The 14,697-nt window shown below is 43.0% G+C and overlaps 1 protein-coding gene across 2 annotated transcripts in view; it reads left to right on the top strand.

The window, feature by feature from the left end:
• MX1 (MX dynamin like GTPase 1) overlaps nt 1–11,361 on the top strand; it is a 29,791-nt gene extending 18,430 nt beyond the window's left edge. For both annotated transcript variants that reach the window (XM_080919581.1, XM_080919582.1), the window contains exons 8-14: nt 1,969–2,047; nt 2,464–2,586; nt 2,968–3,109; nt 6,624–6,782; nt 7,266–7,342; nt 9,111–9,359; nt 10,892–11,361. In XM_080919581.1, the coding sequence (XP_080775707.1) occupies nt 1,969–2,047; nt 2,464–2,586; nt 2,968–3,109; nt 6,624–6,782; nt 7,266–7,342; nt 9,111–9,359; nt 10,892–11,122 (1,060 nt within the window). In that variant the 3' untranslated portion in view covers nt 11,123–11,361. The remainder of the gene's footprint in view (nt 1–1,968; nt 2,048–2,463; nt 2,587–2,967; nt 3,110–6,623; nt 6,783–7,265; nt 7,343–9,110; nt 9,360–10,891) is intronic.
• Nucleotides 11,362–14,697: the final 3,336 nt, after the last annotated feature.

Below are 14,697 nucleotides of genomic sequence, written 5' to 3'. Positions count from 1 at the left end.
CAGGTGGAACCAGAAGTTCTAATTTTCTGTTCCCAATTGCTGGATCAGTTTCTCAGCCTCTATGAGCCGCCGTTCCGGGTGGCAGATGGGCCAGGCTCCGCTCTGCGTCCTGAAGTCGCCTCCGAGTGGGAACAGAAGTTCTAATTTTCTGTTCCCAGTTGCTGGATCCGACAAGGCAGGGCAGGGCAGGGCAACGTAGGTGTTCACTTTCCGTGTGCACTCCGCAGAGATCTCTCTGATCCCCTGCAGCCTAGGTCTCCCACTCACCAGTTTCTCAGCCTCTACAAGCCGCTGTTCCGGGTGGCAGATGGGCCAGGCTCCGCTCTCTTCTCCCTCAATTTTAATAGATAACTTTGCTGGGTATAATAGTCTGGATTGACATTCACATTCTTTCCAAACTTGGAATACATCTTTCCACGTTTTCTTGGCTTTAAACATTTTGATTGTGTCCATGCCTTTAATCCCAGCACTTGGGAGGCAAAGACAGGTGGATGAATCTCTAGAAGCTAGAGACAAGCCTATTCTACATAGTGAGTTCTAGGACAGCCAAGACTACAGAGAGAGACCCTGGTTCAAAATAAAAAAAAAAAAAAAAAAAACTAAACTAAAGTTTTCATTCAACTCCATTTCTATTCTACCATAGTATGATTGTTATTTTTTTGTTTGTTTAAATAAATTTAACAGTATAGAAATTGGATCCCTAATAAGAGTAAGCTGTCACAGGTGGAAAGAGTTCTAACCTCCTATACCTTATATCCTACGTATAGCAGTGTACTGTGTGAACACAGAATTTGGCAGCATAAGTATACTGTAGCTTCATTGCTTTAAGAGCTTATGGAATAAATACAGGGTGAGTAGGGAGCTACTTTACTTGTTCATCACACATATGTAAATACATGTCAGTGAATTTGTATAAAGATCTGGATATATATGTATTGTGCATATTTCTGTGTATTATGCATGTGAGTGTGCATGCATATACCCATATGTGTAGCCTCTATAAAGGGTATGTATACTAATAATATGTTGTATATATGTATAGTATAAAACACTATACATTACAAGCTGTTAGCCTATTTTCTGGGCCAGACCCTCAGCTAGCCATCCAGAATCTACCTGTCTTTCCTGCCACTGTGTGTCTATCACATGGCTCTCTCTGCTGTATTTCAGTACTGCTACTGTTCTTCCTCTGCTTCAGTTCTAGCCTTCATCTCTTTATTCATCAAGAACCACACTCCTTTCTCATACAAAAAAGTTATTAGCATAGTGGGAGAGCTTCTACAGCTTACTCTAAGACAATCAGCAGAAGGCAGAACTGTGCTCTATATCTGCAGCTGACCAGAGTGAGAGCTACTTAACCTCCCCTCCACCCACACTAATGGCAAATTGCTTTCTGAACATAATAATCTCAGATGATCACTTTTTTTGATAGATGAGAAGGTGGCAAATGTTTACATTTAGGAAGTAGGTATTGTGGGTTATAGAAATGACAATACCATATACCCTGCCAGCACCTGTTGCTGCCAGCTCAGCAATTAACAACTGAGATACAGGAACACACCTTCATAGTCAGTTGATAAAATATCTGTGGGGATAGGTTACTCCAACACATGGAATGTGTGTGTTTACTCACTTACCACACATGGAAGAATTTTTTGTATACTTGTGTGCGTGTGTTCATGTGTATCACATATGGACAGGAATATGTGTGCTATGATAACATATCTGTAGCTGTGTACATGTGTTTTGTGGAAAGCAAATTTTACTCTGATTATTACATGAACCCAGAGGGATCATTGCAGCCCACTGTAGAATTCTCCAAGCTGATTCCCCTGCATCATTCCACAAACCCACCTCTGACTAGGTATACCATTCACTAATAGTACCCAAACTGTTCTGACTACCCACAGCAGACTGCAGACTTGCTACTGGACAGGTCTGATGTAACCCACCCTCCTCTTTCCTCAGAGTTCTTCTGGAGGATGGGAAGGCCACAGTGCCCTGCCTGGCAGAGAGATTGACCACGGAGCTCATCTCGCACATCTGTGTAAGCTTTAGAGATCCTGTTTAGAAACAAGAGTTCTTGGCACCTGTTGACCTGTTGAAAACAACAGAAGAGTTTAGGGGTCTTGTTGTTCCAACTTCCCGTGTTTTAGAAGCTACTAGAAGGTTCTCTGTCACATTTTCTTACAAAGATTTTATGTCTCTGATACAGAAGGAGGAAACCCTGTGTGGCTCTTTAAGTAACTAACCATGTGCAGTGGACAGGATTATGTACCATATGGAGGTGTAGGCAAACCTGGGTGGGAAGAGATGTTTCTCAACTACTGCTCTGCATCAGGAAAAATGTCTCAGGACTTTAGAATGTTGTCCATGTGTCATGATGACTGTGTAGTGTAGGTTTGAAGCCACCTTTGTATTCTAGTCTAAGTATCTATGCTACTTCACCTTTTTCCATTTCAGAAATCTCTTCCTTTGTTAGAAAAACAAATACAGGAAAGTCACCAGAATACAAGTGAGGAACTGCAGAAGTACGGTGCAGATATACCAGAAGATGACAATGAAAAATCTTTCTTCCTGATCGAAGTGAGCATTGTTTATGTTTTTAGACATAGTGACTACATCATTCTCTCCACAAGAATCTGTCTGGTAATCTTCAGATCTCAGGCCAAAGCTGATGGAAATACATCCTTCCAATTTAGTGTTAAAAGGGAGTCAGGATGGAGACCATGGTTGAGTCCTTGGGTGGAGCTGTGTGGTATCTTTATTTCATCCACACTGAGAGGAGAGTTCTCCCTGAGTATCTCAAAGATTTCTTTCTGTAAAAGACTCTTCTCTATACTATTCTGTTGGGCCCACCCATGAGTATGAGGTGATCCTCCTGCCTTCAGGGCACACATGTCCTTTCACTACCTTATCCCTTGCTTGAAAGATCTCTGCTTATATTGATGTTTTTCTCCTTAACAGAAAATCAATGCTTTTAACCAGGACATCACTGCTATAGTGCAAGGGGAAGAGAATGTGGGGGAAGGAGAATGTCGTCTGTTCAACATGATCCGTAGAGAATTCTTGTTGTGGAGTAAGGAGATTGAAAAGAATTTCCAAAAAGGTGAGTATCTTGTTCAATCTGTGTTGCTATCCTTAACAATCTTACACTCCATTGTTATAGGCACTAGAAGTTCATCATTCAAAGTTCTGGGTGCTAGGAAGTCCTAGTTTAAGGCACCAGAAGATGAGGTGTCTAGTGAGGTCTTCTCTCCTTCCACGTTGATCTATCCTAGTTCTTGTTTGAGGAAGATGAGAATCAGCTTCCTCTGTCCCCTGATCTGAGGACATGAGTCTCCTCTGTAAGGATGGGGCTGTCATGTCCTAGTCACTTCTAGAACACTAGAAATGAAGTTCTACTTATTAAGTTGGCTCAGAAAGGACCTGTCAACAGACCAAAATACTGATACTACTAAAGTCTAACTTGGTGAACCAAAGAGATTGGGGTGGGTAGGGGTTACTTACAGGAATATGGGTGATCACAGGCACAGAAATGACTCAGGGACATTTATATTTTCAAAGCCCTCCCAAACATGAGTGAATGCCCATGAAATGTAACGCATACTGTACAGCCTTCAGGGAAGTGTCCTGTCTATGTAGTTCAATTGTTCTGAGCCTCTGCCAGGAAGCTTGACTTATCTATTCTTCTGCCAAGTAGCCCAAATTATCTGAGAGTGACTCTCCATAGTCCCAAGTAGGAGGGGAGTTAGTGAATCTTATCAGTATCAGGAACTTTATAAAACCACTCAGTTGTTTACTTCCTAAGTTTAAGGAACTTCCCAATAGGTTGTAGTCAGGTTCTTCCCTTTGGAACATCCTGTTTTTCTTTTTGTTTTTTTTTGTTTGTTTGTTTGTTTGTTTTTTCCCCCGCCTCCTTTTTAACATTTTCTGCCTTAGGAGCCTTCCTCCCAAATGGAAAGTTTTAATCTTGGAGGTAACTGCTGCCTGTGCAGGACCTTCAGTCTGAGGTGACTTAATGTGTTTCATTATGGCAATGAGACAATAATAAAAATGCATGCAGCCCTCTACCTCTGCAGTACCCCACTTCTCCATCTTCATATCTTCAAAATCTGAAGCAGGGGAAAAGTGTTATGAATCTATTCTTTGATGATACATCAGTGCTGTCATGACTGAAAGGAAATCTAGGGAATTTGCTTTCCTTGAAGTTGCTTGATGAAGAAAGACATAGAATTGGTTGAACCAATCAGAGATTCAGACAAACAGTTTCCCTTGGCATGAGTGACAGATATATAAAGTGGAAGGTTCTATCTCCTGTAGGCCTCATGTGGAATCAGTTAGTCCCTAGCAGAGGGTGTGGCAGGTGGTCAGGTTGGGCAGCAATGTGCCTTTGTAGAGAGCCTTTTGAGATAGTTATTGAAATGCTGAGACGTTCCATGTCCCCACTGTGCCCACCATTTCTGGTATGCTCACCACTGAGCTCAGACAGCCCAAGCTGAACACTGTAGGCTCTGTGGTGTGGCTTCACTCCAGGGAAAAGCCACTGTCCCCTTCTGAAAATTGAGACATATCTGCCACTATATCTGATAGATGGGGACAGGGATGATAAAGAACAGAATATGAAGCAGCTTTACACCACCAAGATAAAAGAACAAGATCCAATTAGAAGATGGGCAAAGGACTATAAAAGACATTCTGAGGAGAAGATATACAGATGAATAGTAAAACACTTAAAATCCTTATGACCAGAGGCCATCAAAGATACAAATGAAAACACAAGAAGAATTTGTGTCCCAGGACCTAAGGAAAGTAGAAAGGCAGACACTACCAAATGTTGGAGAGGCAGGGAAAAAGAAAGTCCTGGTATACTGATGGGGATGGGAAATGGTACAGTTGCTGTGGAATACAGTAGTGACCCCTCAGAGAAGGGAGTACAAGCTACCCACTTTCACTCCCTGGGCAAGTGGGGTGGGGAGATTTTTTGAAAATTCTCAGGAAACAGACAACGTGCTAGTTCTTTTGCCTTGAACCTGATATTCTCCCTAGGTCTTTATAAGTCTCCTTCTCTAGGAATTTATGGATTCTTGTCAATGCATATAAGGGCATGAGCCACAGTGGATTAGAGACAACCCTAATAGCCTCCATTATACTTCTTTAGTCAGTACTTTTAAAAGCCTCATCTGCAAATAGTCCCACCTTGAGCTGCTAGGTGGTTAGGACCACAGCACAAGAGTTTTGAAAAAGGAAATTCAGCTCTTAGCATCACTCAGTGGAGTATTTTAACCCACAGAAAGTCATGGAAGGAGTAGACTCTCAAGGTACTTGGCTGATGAGCCTTGTGGGAAAGATACTGAGTGAAAACCACCAGTCACAGGAGCCCGTGTCCTGTAATTCCATTTCAAATACACTCAGAATATGCATATGGTGTAGACAGAGTCAGAGCACAGGATGCAGAGTTGGAGACAGAATTAGGTGAGGTACCAATACTGGTGAGAATAGTGGTTCCAGAGGGGACAGAAACTTCCCAGAACCAAGGGTAAGACTATAGAGCTTGACTTACAAGTCCGGATGTACTTTATGTCTTATTTAATTGGGTAAGCTTTCTTTTAATTAAAAAATATTCTTTGCAGGCTGGAGCTATGGCTCAGTGGTTAGGTGCACTGGGTATTCTTCCAGAGGATTTAGGTTTGATCTTCAGCACCTACATGGTGACTCACACAACCACCTGTAACTCCAATCCCAGGAGATCTCTATTCTGTCCTGTGGAGGCATTGTATGCACTCTGTGCACAGACATGCATACAGACAAAACTCACTTATATATAAAATGATTTAAAAAATAAAGCAAACACAACAACAAATGGAAACAAACAAACAAACAAAAAAGTACCCAGTATCGCAGACTAAATTAGTGCCATTTGAGTCTGCTGCCTACTTCCAGAGAGACTAATTGTTTTGTGTCATGAACAGAGGATCAAGTCACACTGGGGACAACAAATGCCTATTTGCTGTTATCCCTTGCTGAAGGGTTCCTCTCCTCCCACCCAGCTCATGATGCTGTCTAGGGTTCACAGGGCCTCTTGAGCCATGTGCACTGACCCTTCTTCTTTGGTCAAAATCCAGTAGGATTCATAAATCCACATGATCAGGTCTTTTTGAGGCTGTATTTTTCTCTGGTTTTCACCTGTTGGATTCTGCCATGATCTCCAGCTCTGATCTTGCCTTTTGCCTTAACTGAGTACACTTGAGAATGCATTTTTCTCATAACCCTGAATATTTTTCATTTTCCTTTCCCTTTTCATTTTAAAGATTTATTTGTTAACTTTATGTATATGTGAACAGTGTCGCTCTCTTCAAACATACCAGAAGAGGGCATCAAATTATATTACAGAGGGTCATGAGCCACCATGTGGTTGCTTAAAATTGAACTCAGGACCTCTGGAAGAACAGTCAGTGTTCTTAATTCCTGATTCATCTCTCCAGCCATCTTAAATATTTTTCAATGTGCAGACATTTGTTTGCTTCACTTTATTTTGGTAAATTCAGAAATATCAGAATGTGTTGTTTAGAAAAATGTGAAATACAGTTTTATAAACACGTAGCTGTTTCCTCCTATTGTAGGTTATGATGTTTTATATAAAGAAGTCTGGATATTTGAAAAGCAGTATCGTGGTCGAGAACTGCCAGGGTTTGTGAATTACAAAACATTTGAGAACATCATAAGAAGACAAATCAAAATCCTGGAAGAACCAGCTATAGAAATGCTGCACAAGGTCACTGGTGAGCACTGCACAGGGTCTCACTAAAGAATGTTTCCGTTGCTCTTACCCATTTTTAATTCTGGGATGGGAACAAAGGCAGTGCTGCACCTCAGAGCTGTCTGTCAGCCTGGGTTCTGGGCCAGTGGCAGGTGTTCTGTGGTCCCAGATACTACTGTGGTGTTCAGGCATCTAACCTATTCTGAGCCTATGGGCAGATTTGCTGTCAAAAGACAGAATCATGTAACTTCCTAGGTTCTTAGCACAATCCTATAGGAAGCACAACCAGAGTACTTCATGTAAGATGATGTCACCCTTCTCCTGAAAGTATATTATCTCTGGAAATCTGGGTGTACTCCTCTCTTCATTGGGCAAAGAGAAGAGAAAGAAGGGCAAGAGCAGGAGAGCAGACACATCCCTCACCTCTGCCCTGGTTTTGTATCTACATAGGGTGAGCACAGGTTACCCTTAAACACATTAAAATGTTTTTTCTCTCTCCAACCAGAAATTGTACGAGCTGCCTTTTCACGTGTTTCTGAGAAAAATTTTTGTGAGTTTTTTAACCTCCACAGAACTACCAAGGTAACACCAAATGTATTATCTTTAAAGCATAATGAATAAAGCAGTAGGGAATCATTGTTTTAGATTGAGATTATTTTTGATTTTATGCACTTGTTTGGAAAAAGGCTTAATTAAGTTCTTTCTTAAATTTTAATGAAAGGAAACAGAGGGTGGGAGGAACAGAAGGAGAGAGGGTTCAGAGATGAATGCTGAAGTCCACATATGAGTACGCAGTCAGGGAAGCTCCAGGCCCGTGCTTAGAAAGACATTCCTTACATTGAGTGAAAGGTGACAGATATAGCACTCAAGGGAGACATTAAGATGGATCATAGGAAGTAAAGACATTTATTAGAAGAGTTGCTAGTGTTATAGACACACAGTATACTAGTTGCTCTGGGGAAAGTCAAGCCTCAGGGCTCTAGACACCCTGACACGGATCTGAAGAGGAACAAATCTCACAGAATAGACTAAGGGTTCCTTATAAGTCTCTGAGAAAGAAGGAACATTTTATAACCCTGCATGCATGCTTTCTGATACACCAGCAGGAGGAAGGGAAAAGGCTGGGGAAAATGTGACCATTGGCAAGTATCAGATAACTATCAGTAGCCTTTTAATGTACTTTGATGTGTGCAATCTGTCTTAGAAAACATATTTCCCAAAATGGGAAATTCAGGCATCTGAAAGCCTGAAAGCTTAATAGGATAGCTGATATTCTCTGAAGCAGAGGAAAAGGAAGGGCTGCTGGATTCTTGGGGCCAGAGTAGCAGTCTGGGCTGTATTCCATCTATGAGGATGCTGAGTGAAGGCTTTCCTCTATGGCTATCCATAAAGCCCAGAACATGATGCCCATAGATGACTGACCCAAAGTGAGCCATTCTTACATCTGCACATTCTCAGATAGAAACTACTTCCTTCCTGTAGATGTCAAAGCTGATAAAATAGCAAGGAGAATAGCTGGTCAGAGCTGAGAGTCCACACAGGCCCCAGCCCTGACCTACCTGTTTCCTTACTTCTCTCCTTGTTGTGACCAAATACCTGATAAGAACAACTTAACAAGGGTTTATTTGGGCTCACATTTTGAGGAATTACAGTCTGTTGTGATCAGAAAGACAAAGCAGTAGGAATGTGAGGCAGCTGGTCACACTGCTCTGTTCAGAAAACAGATGAATGCTGATATTCAGAAACCTAAACTATAGGATAGCACTACTCACATTAGGGTGGTATTTCTATCTCATTCAAACATCTCTGAAAATACCATGTAAGGCATGCTCAGATGTAGAATTTTGTGTGATTCCAAATCTAGTCAAGGAACTGTGGGGGTGATTCAGTAGTTAAGAATCTTACTTACTGCTCTTGGAGAGGACTTGGGTAGTTTCCAGTACCCACATCCAATGGCTCCAGTTCCAGGGGATCCAGCCCTTTTGTGTGACCTTTATAGGCACTTGCATGAAAACAGTACACAAACACAAACACATCTAGCACACACATACACATAAAATAAATAAACAAATCTTTAAATTCACTCAAGTTGACACTGAAGATTAACCCCTGTGGCAAGGGGCTACTCATGCCTGGCTCAGAACTCTCCTGGTTTCTACCTTAAGCTCAGGGGGCCTCTGCACAGATGAGCTGAGCTGGGAGGAGGGGGAGACACAGGGACTGCTCCTAGATAATGACTGCTTTTATTTCTGCCAGTTGACTAGATGCTTGTTGACCTGTTGGATGTCCTGTGTTGTTACTCCATGGTAAGCATTTTTTGATGACTACTAGCTTGCTTTTATCTTTGTAGTCCAAACTTGAAGACATCAGATTAGAACAAGAAAAGGAAGCAGAGAAGTCAATTCGGCTTCACTTCCAGATGGAACAAATTATCTACTGCCAGGACCAAATTTACAGGGAAGCCTTGCAGAAGGTCAGAGAGGAGGAAGCTGAGGAGGAGAAAAAGACAAAGCCTGGTACCATCAGATCCTCTCAGCCCCAAGATTTACAGAACTCATCCATGGCTGAGATCTTCCAGCATCTGAATGCCTACCGCCAGGTAAGTGTGTGAAGTCATTGGAACTGGATTTTAGGCCATTTGTTCCCTTTGTTTCTGTGTGTCTTTCTGTATAGGGTAGAAGTCTGCAAGGGGATTTAGTACAACTATGTCAGGCAGCTCTAGGTGAGCCTCTGGGACGTGGTTCTAATTCATTAAAATGAGTGGGTAACGTAGAAAGTGAAACATCTGCATTTTATGGTCCATATGACCCTTGACTGAGTGGCTTAGACTCTTAGAACATCAGCTTCTTCTCTGTAAGATGTGGTGTCCCCATCCTGAGTACCCTTAGCACAGTATCAGGACTCCATGCACTTATCAAGTAGAAGTTAGGTCCTGACACCTGTTTGGTGGGGAACACATCCTGTAACCCAAGTAACACCAGGTCCTACTCAGTCAGAGCCACAGGGACTTGAAGCATCCATACAGGGGAAGTCATGGTGACCTCATGTACAGGCCTTTGTCCTAACGCTAGCTACCAGAAGGCCAGCCTTGGTTACTGGATTCTATGACCATATACCTGTAGACAATCAGGTTTGCTATCTGTCTCTGGAACTCTGGGAACTCTAGAGACCTCAACAAGTGGGGGAGTAGAAGTTTTATCCTTCCCAATTAGCTTTTTTCTCTCCAAGTATGATGTCCTTGATGTCACTACATGTCATACTAAGCATAAGAGCTTTCTGCAGAAGTCATCCCTTTCTTTTAGCCAAAGCCCTATTTCCACCAAAAGCACCCATCACTAGATATCTTGGGTCTCAGTGCCTTCTCTACGTCTTTCACATCTGTACCTCATTCTTTCCCATTTCCTCTGTCTGCTGCCAGGACACTGAGGGGACAGAGTGAAGCCTGTATCTGCCTGAATCTCACAGAGATGACATGGGCATTACATTAGCCATCTGTCCTATGTCCTGCCAAGACTTGAAGTTTGTTCTCCAACTGTGACTCAATCCTTATCACTTGTCTGGCATCTTCTTACTCTGGTGTCTTATGACATCCATTTAGCCATATTCAGAAGGCAGTGGTCCTGTATATTTGTGTCATAAAGAAGAAAACTGAGTACCAGAGAGACACCATAGGGGAAATTAGAGTCAGATGACATAACTTGAAGAGCAGCTTATCTCAGGACTGTGAAAACTGAGCTAGGAGCACAGATGGAGCAGGTGGAGGCTGACTTCCTTCAGGTAGCTCATTTAGGACTCTGCCTAGCCATATTTCCCTCCTACTGAGAAGCCTGGGTCTTAAGAAAAGTTGAGCAATGCTCTCAGAAGAAGGGACAGCCATTTTGAAATGGAGTTGGGTTATCTCTGTGGACTGTGTTCCACTACATATTACTCTTTTCCATTGAAAATTCATTTGATGGTTAGGGCAACTGATGGAATCCAGAGTCTAGCTGCCACTTAGAACCTGCACTGCCAGGACACTGAGGGACCTGAGGGAGGCCTTGTACCTGCCAATATCTTACTTCTCAGAGATGATACAGTAAGCTCAGGCTCCATGCACCTCTCCCTCAAGCCTTCTGTTTCTCCCTCTATTAGGAGGCTCACAACCGCATCTCCAGCCATATTCCCTTGATCATCCAGTATTTCATCCTGAAGATGTTTGCTGAGCAGCTGCAGAAGGGCATGCTCCAGCTCCTGCAGGACAAGGATTCCTGCATCTGGCTCCTGAAGGAGCATAGTGACACCAGCGAGAAGAGGAAATTCCTAAAGGAGCGACTGACAAGGCTGACCCAGGCTCGGCGCCGGCTAGCCAAATTCCCTGGTTAAGCTGGCTGTCTTTCCATGTGTCTCCTAGATACTGATTCAGAAGAGCTTCTGCTTTCCTGTAGCTATACTACCACACTTTATTCTTAGTAAGTGTTAGCACTAAGATTTGCAGGGGCTTTCTGCTCACTCTGGAGTGAGGAAAAGAAAGAGGCTCTTAAAACTCAGCAAGAAGATGGGTAGAGGCATCCACTTTGCTGATAAGACAATGGCTTCACCCTGAGTACCCTTCCTACCCACTGTGTCCTCTACCTTATAGCACCCTGCCAGGAACAAGTATTTGATACAAAAATGGGCCATGGTGTTGGGGGTTGCCTATTGCATTTCTTAATAAACCACTTTTCTTTGACTCACTTTGAATTAGGGGAAAGGTTTACACAGGACTAAAGAAGGTGGAAGGCAAATGGGAGAAAAGATGGGTCACTAAAGTCAACCCCCTTTGAATTGAGAACTAAGGAGAGTTTACTTTCTAGGGACCACAGCAAGTTTAGACAAGCTTGGAAAGACAAATTATCAAACACATGCATGCTTTGTGCATATGGGAACTGGCATGCAGGAATACAAAGCAGTCTCAGTGTGAGCAAAGCTGTGGAAGGTTCTGTATGCCCAGCTGAAAACCAGTAGAAAAAAGATCCAGCGTAGGATCAGGTCAGGTAGGTAACCAAACCTTCCCTGCAGGAGAGCTGCAGAGTCCCCCCATGACTGGGAGATAAGTAGATATCCTAACCCTCAGACTGACTCTTTCTGAACCCAGGTCTAAAGCCACACAGCACTTACTGACTTCAAGTTTAAGAAGCCTTGGCTGGAGGTCACAACACTAGCTGAGGAAAGATACCCAATAGAGGCTTTGACAGCAGGTTTGTTGAAGCACAGAAACATCAGGAATGCCAGGCCCAGAAGGGAGAAGATGCCTCCAGTAGGGAGAGAGAAACAAAGACCTGAAGGACATTCTCCAAGAAACATAATGAAGAACATGGGACACAGTAAGACTTCTAGAAAGGCTGACTGCCTCAAAAGTGCCTTGCTCCCTGAGGAGAGCAGCTGCATAGCCCACTCTTAGATGGCAGATGGGCAGTTCCCTTCTTACAGATCCAACATACATGTCTTCTGACCATTGAAACTCTATCACTGACTTTGGGATTCTTACAAGGATGCTAGAAAGACAATGGCCACTGTCCATATGCGATTCCATAGCCTGGGCTGGATGGCACCAATAGACCTCTTCAGGGCTCACTTAGTACTTGTCATTCTTATGGTCACTGGAGCTCCTAGAGGTTGGCTATGAACTGGAGCTTGAAGTAACCAAGCCTCTCATCACAGAAGATTCTGGGACAATGTGGTGGGCAGGGAGTTTAAGCACATCTGACTCAAGTGTGTGTCCCTCCAGCCTGGTGCCTTAGGAGTTTTCCATGCCCAGGCCTAGCTCCATCTTATAGGGACATTAGATTCTGATGGACCAGAAACAGAGGCATCCAAGTATCAGATACACCTTGTCTGGCTGCATTAGTTCCCTGTATATATAGAGGGGAAGAGGGGCAGGTGAGAGTCTATGCTATAAAGGAGGAAGTTTTTGTAGTCTGCTGAGTATGGTTCTCCCAAAGAGCTAAGAGGATTATCCTTTAGAGATATAAAGAACAAGTGTCCAGACTCTCTTTCTGTGGTGATCAGAAATCAGAGGGCTCTGGGAACCCTTCCAGGAGACCCAAGGACTAGGAGAGGCTAGGTTCAGGCCAAAGCTCTAGGATGACTATCATGTCCAAGCTATTGTCACCTGTTATGTACCACATGCCTGACATGATGTTAGAATTTGTAGCTTATCCTCTCCTGGATCCTCAGCCCAGGAAGGTAAATATTATAGAACGGGCCTTAGTGAATATTACAGAGTGGAGGACATTTGGTGTAATAAGGGGAGTAAGAGGAGGCCTAGACTGATATTAACAGACAGCAGTAGACTGAACACTTGGGTGGCATGCTTCAGGAGCTCAACCTATATGTGATTGGGATCCATGTGAGCTATGTTTCAGAGGTCATGTGAACATAATGTTTTCAACGAGGAGAGGCTTCTGCTTTTAATAAATCCTCTTCAAGTGGAGCATATACTTGCTGTCAGCCAGCCAGCTGATCCCCACAGAAAGCCTGGTATCACGGAGGGAAGTCAATATGAGTGTAACCCAATACCAGGTGACAAAGGATCTGATGAGCCACCATTCCCGTTGTGTCCCTATCAGACTCATTGTATCTAGACCAGGCAGAAAATAGTTTGTCAGTGATGTGTCCCCTTTGTTCCCATAGAGGATGCTTCAGTGGCCCAGTTTGTTGTGCCTCAAGTACCACCATGCAGGATGGTGTATTTGGGATTAGTTAGAACCCCCCCCCCCAGAAAGTACTTAAGGCTTCTTTCCAAGTACAGAGATTTTAATGTTCTTGTCAAACATTACACCCACCCAAGTGAGCCTGTGTTATCTCATGCCACATAGTCACCCCTTTACACTGTGACTGGACAGAACTGGACAGCAGGTATGCCTCTGAAATCATAACCTTGGCCTAAATGGAAAATAGCTTTGAAATCAGCGACCTAGATCAGAGGAGAACCTCAGAGACACTACCTCATGCAAAACAATCATTCCCAAATTCAGCCAACCAGTGATCATTTCAAGGCTGGGTTCAGCTCCTTGCCCAGCTATGAAAAGTGGCCAATGCTGATATTTACTCTAATGAATAGCTGGGTTAAATTACACTCAGAAAATTAATAGTATTATTCAACTACCCCAACATCAGTGTTTTCCTCATCTTGTTGCTCTTGGCTTAATCTTTCAAGTGAAGTAAGCACCATGTATAAATGAACCCACCTAAGATGAAATTTTCCAACATAGAAGAAGCAAACATCCCACCTTGTTTGCCCATGAATCACATTAAACCAGCATCAGTCTTCACTGTCCTCAGTGTCTGATTGTGGTAACCCCAAGGCAGGAATTTGTAGCTGTGAATGGGCATGCCACAGTGGCAGCCAGCAGCTAGCACTTCTCTTGCTGTTCCAACACACGCTGAGGCAAGTCCTTCTCCCAGCAATTTACTTCTGTTAGTTGGCTTTTTTTTTGTTTGTTTGTTTGTTTCTTTTTTGTTTTTTTTTTGCATGTTTCCATTTTCATTATAATTTTCCTGCTGCACAGCCACAAACACAGGGTTGCACATCTGTAATCTATCCTCATTGCCATAAGCAAATGGGAACATGTTAGGGAAGGTTTGTTCAGGCTGAGATATGAGGCTGACAGATGTGAGTCAATGGTGAGGAATCTGCAGGGTATGCTAGATATGCTGTTTAGGGATAAAGATGTAGCCCAGTTGGTACAGTGCTTACCTAATATCCAGGAAGCTCTGTGTTCAACTTTAGTACCACATAAACTCAGGGTAATACATGACTTTAAGTCTAGCACTCTGGAGGTAGAAGGATAAGTTCAAAGTTACCATCTATGTGTCTATATATCTTCTTTTTTCCCTTGTTTTTCTATCTATGTAGAGCTTGAGACTCCTAGTGGTCTTATATATAAGGTCCTGCTGGAAGGTAAGACAAGAAGAGG

The sequence above is a fragment of the Micromys minutus genome (assembly GCF_963924665.1).
Source record: "Micromys minutus genome assembly, chromosome: 7".
Lineage (NCBI taxonomy): Eukaryota > Metazoa > Chordata > Mammalia > Rodentia > Muridae > Micromys > Micromys minutus.
This window is presented reverse-complemented; position numbering and strand designations above follow the sequence as displayed.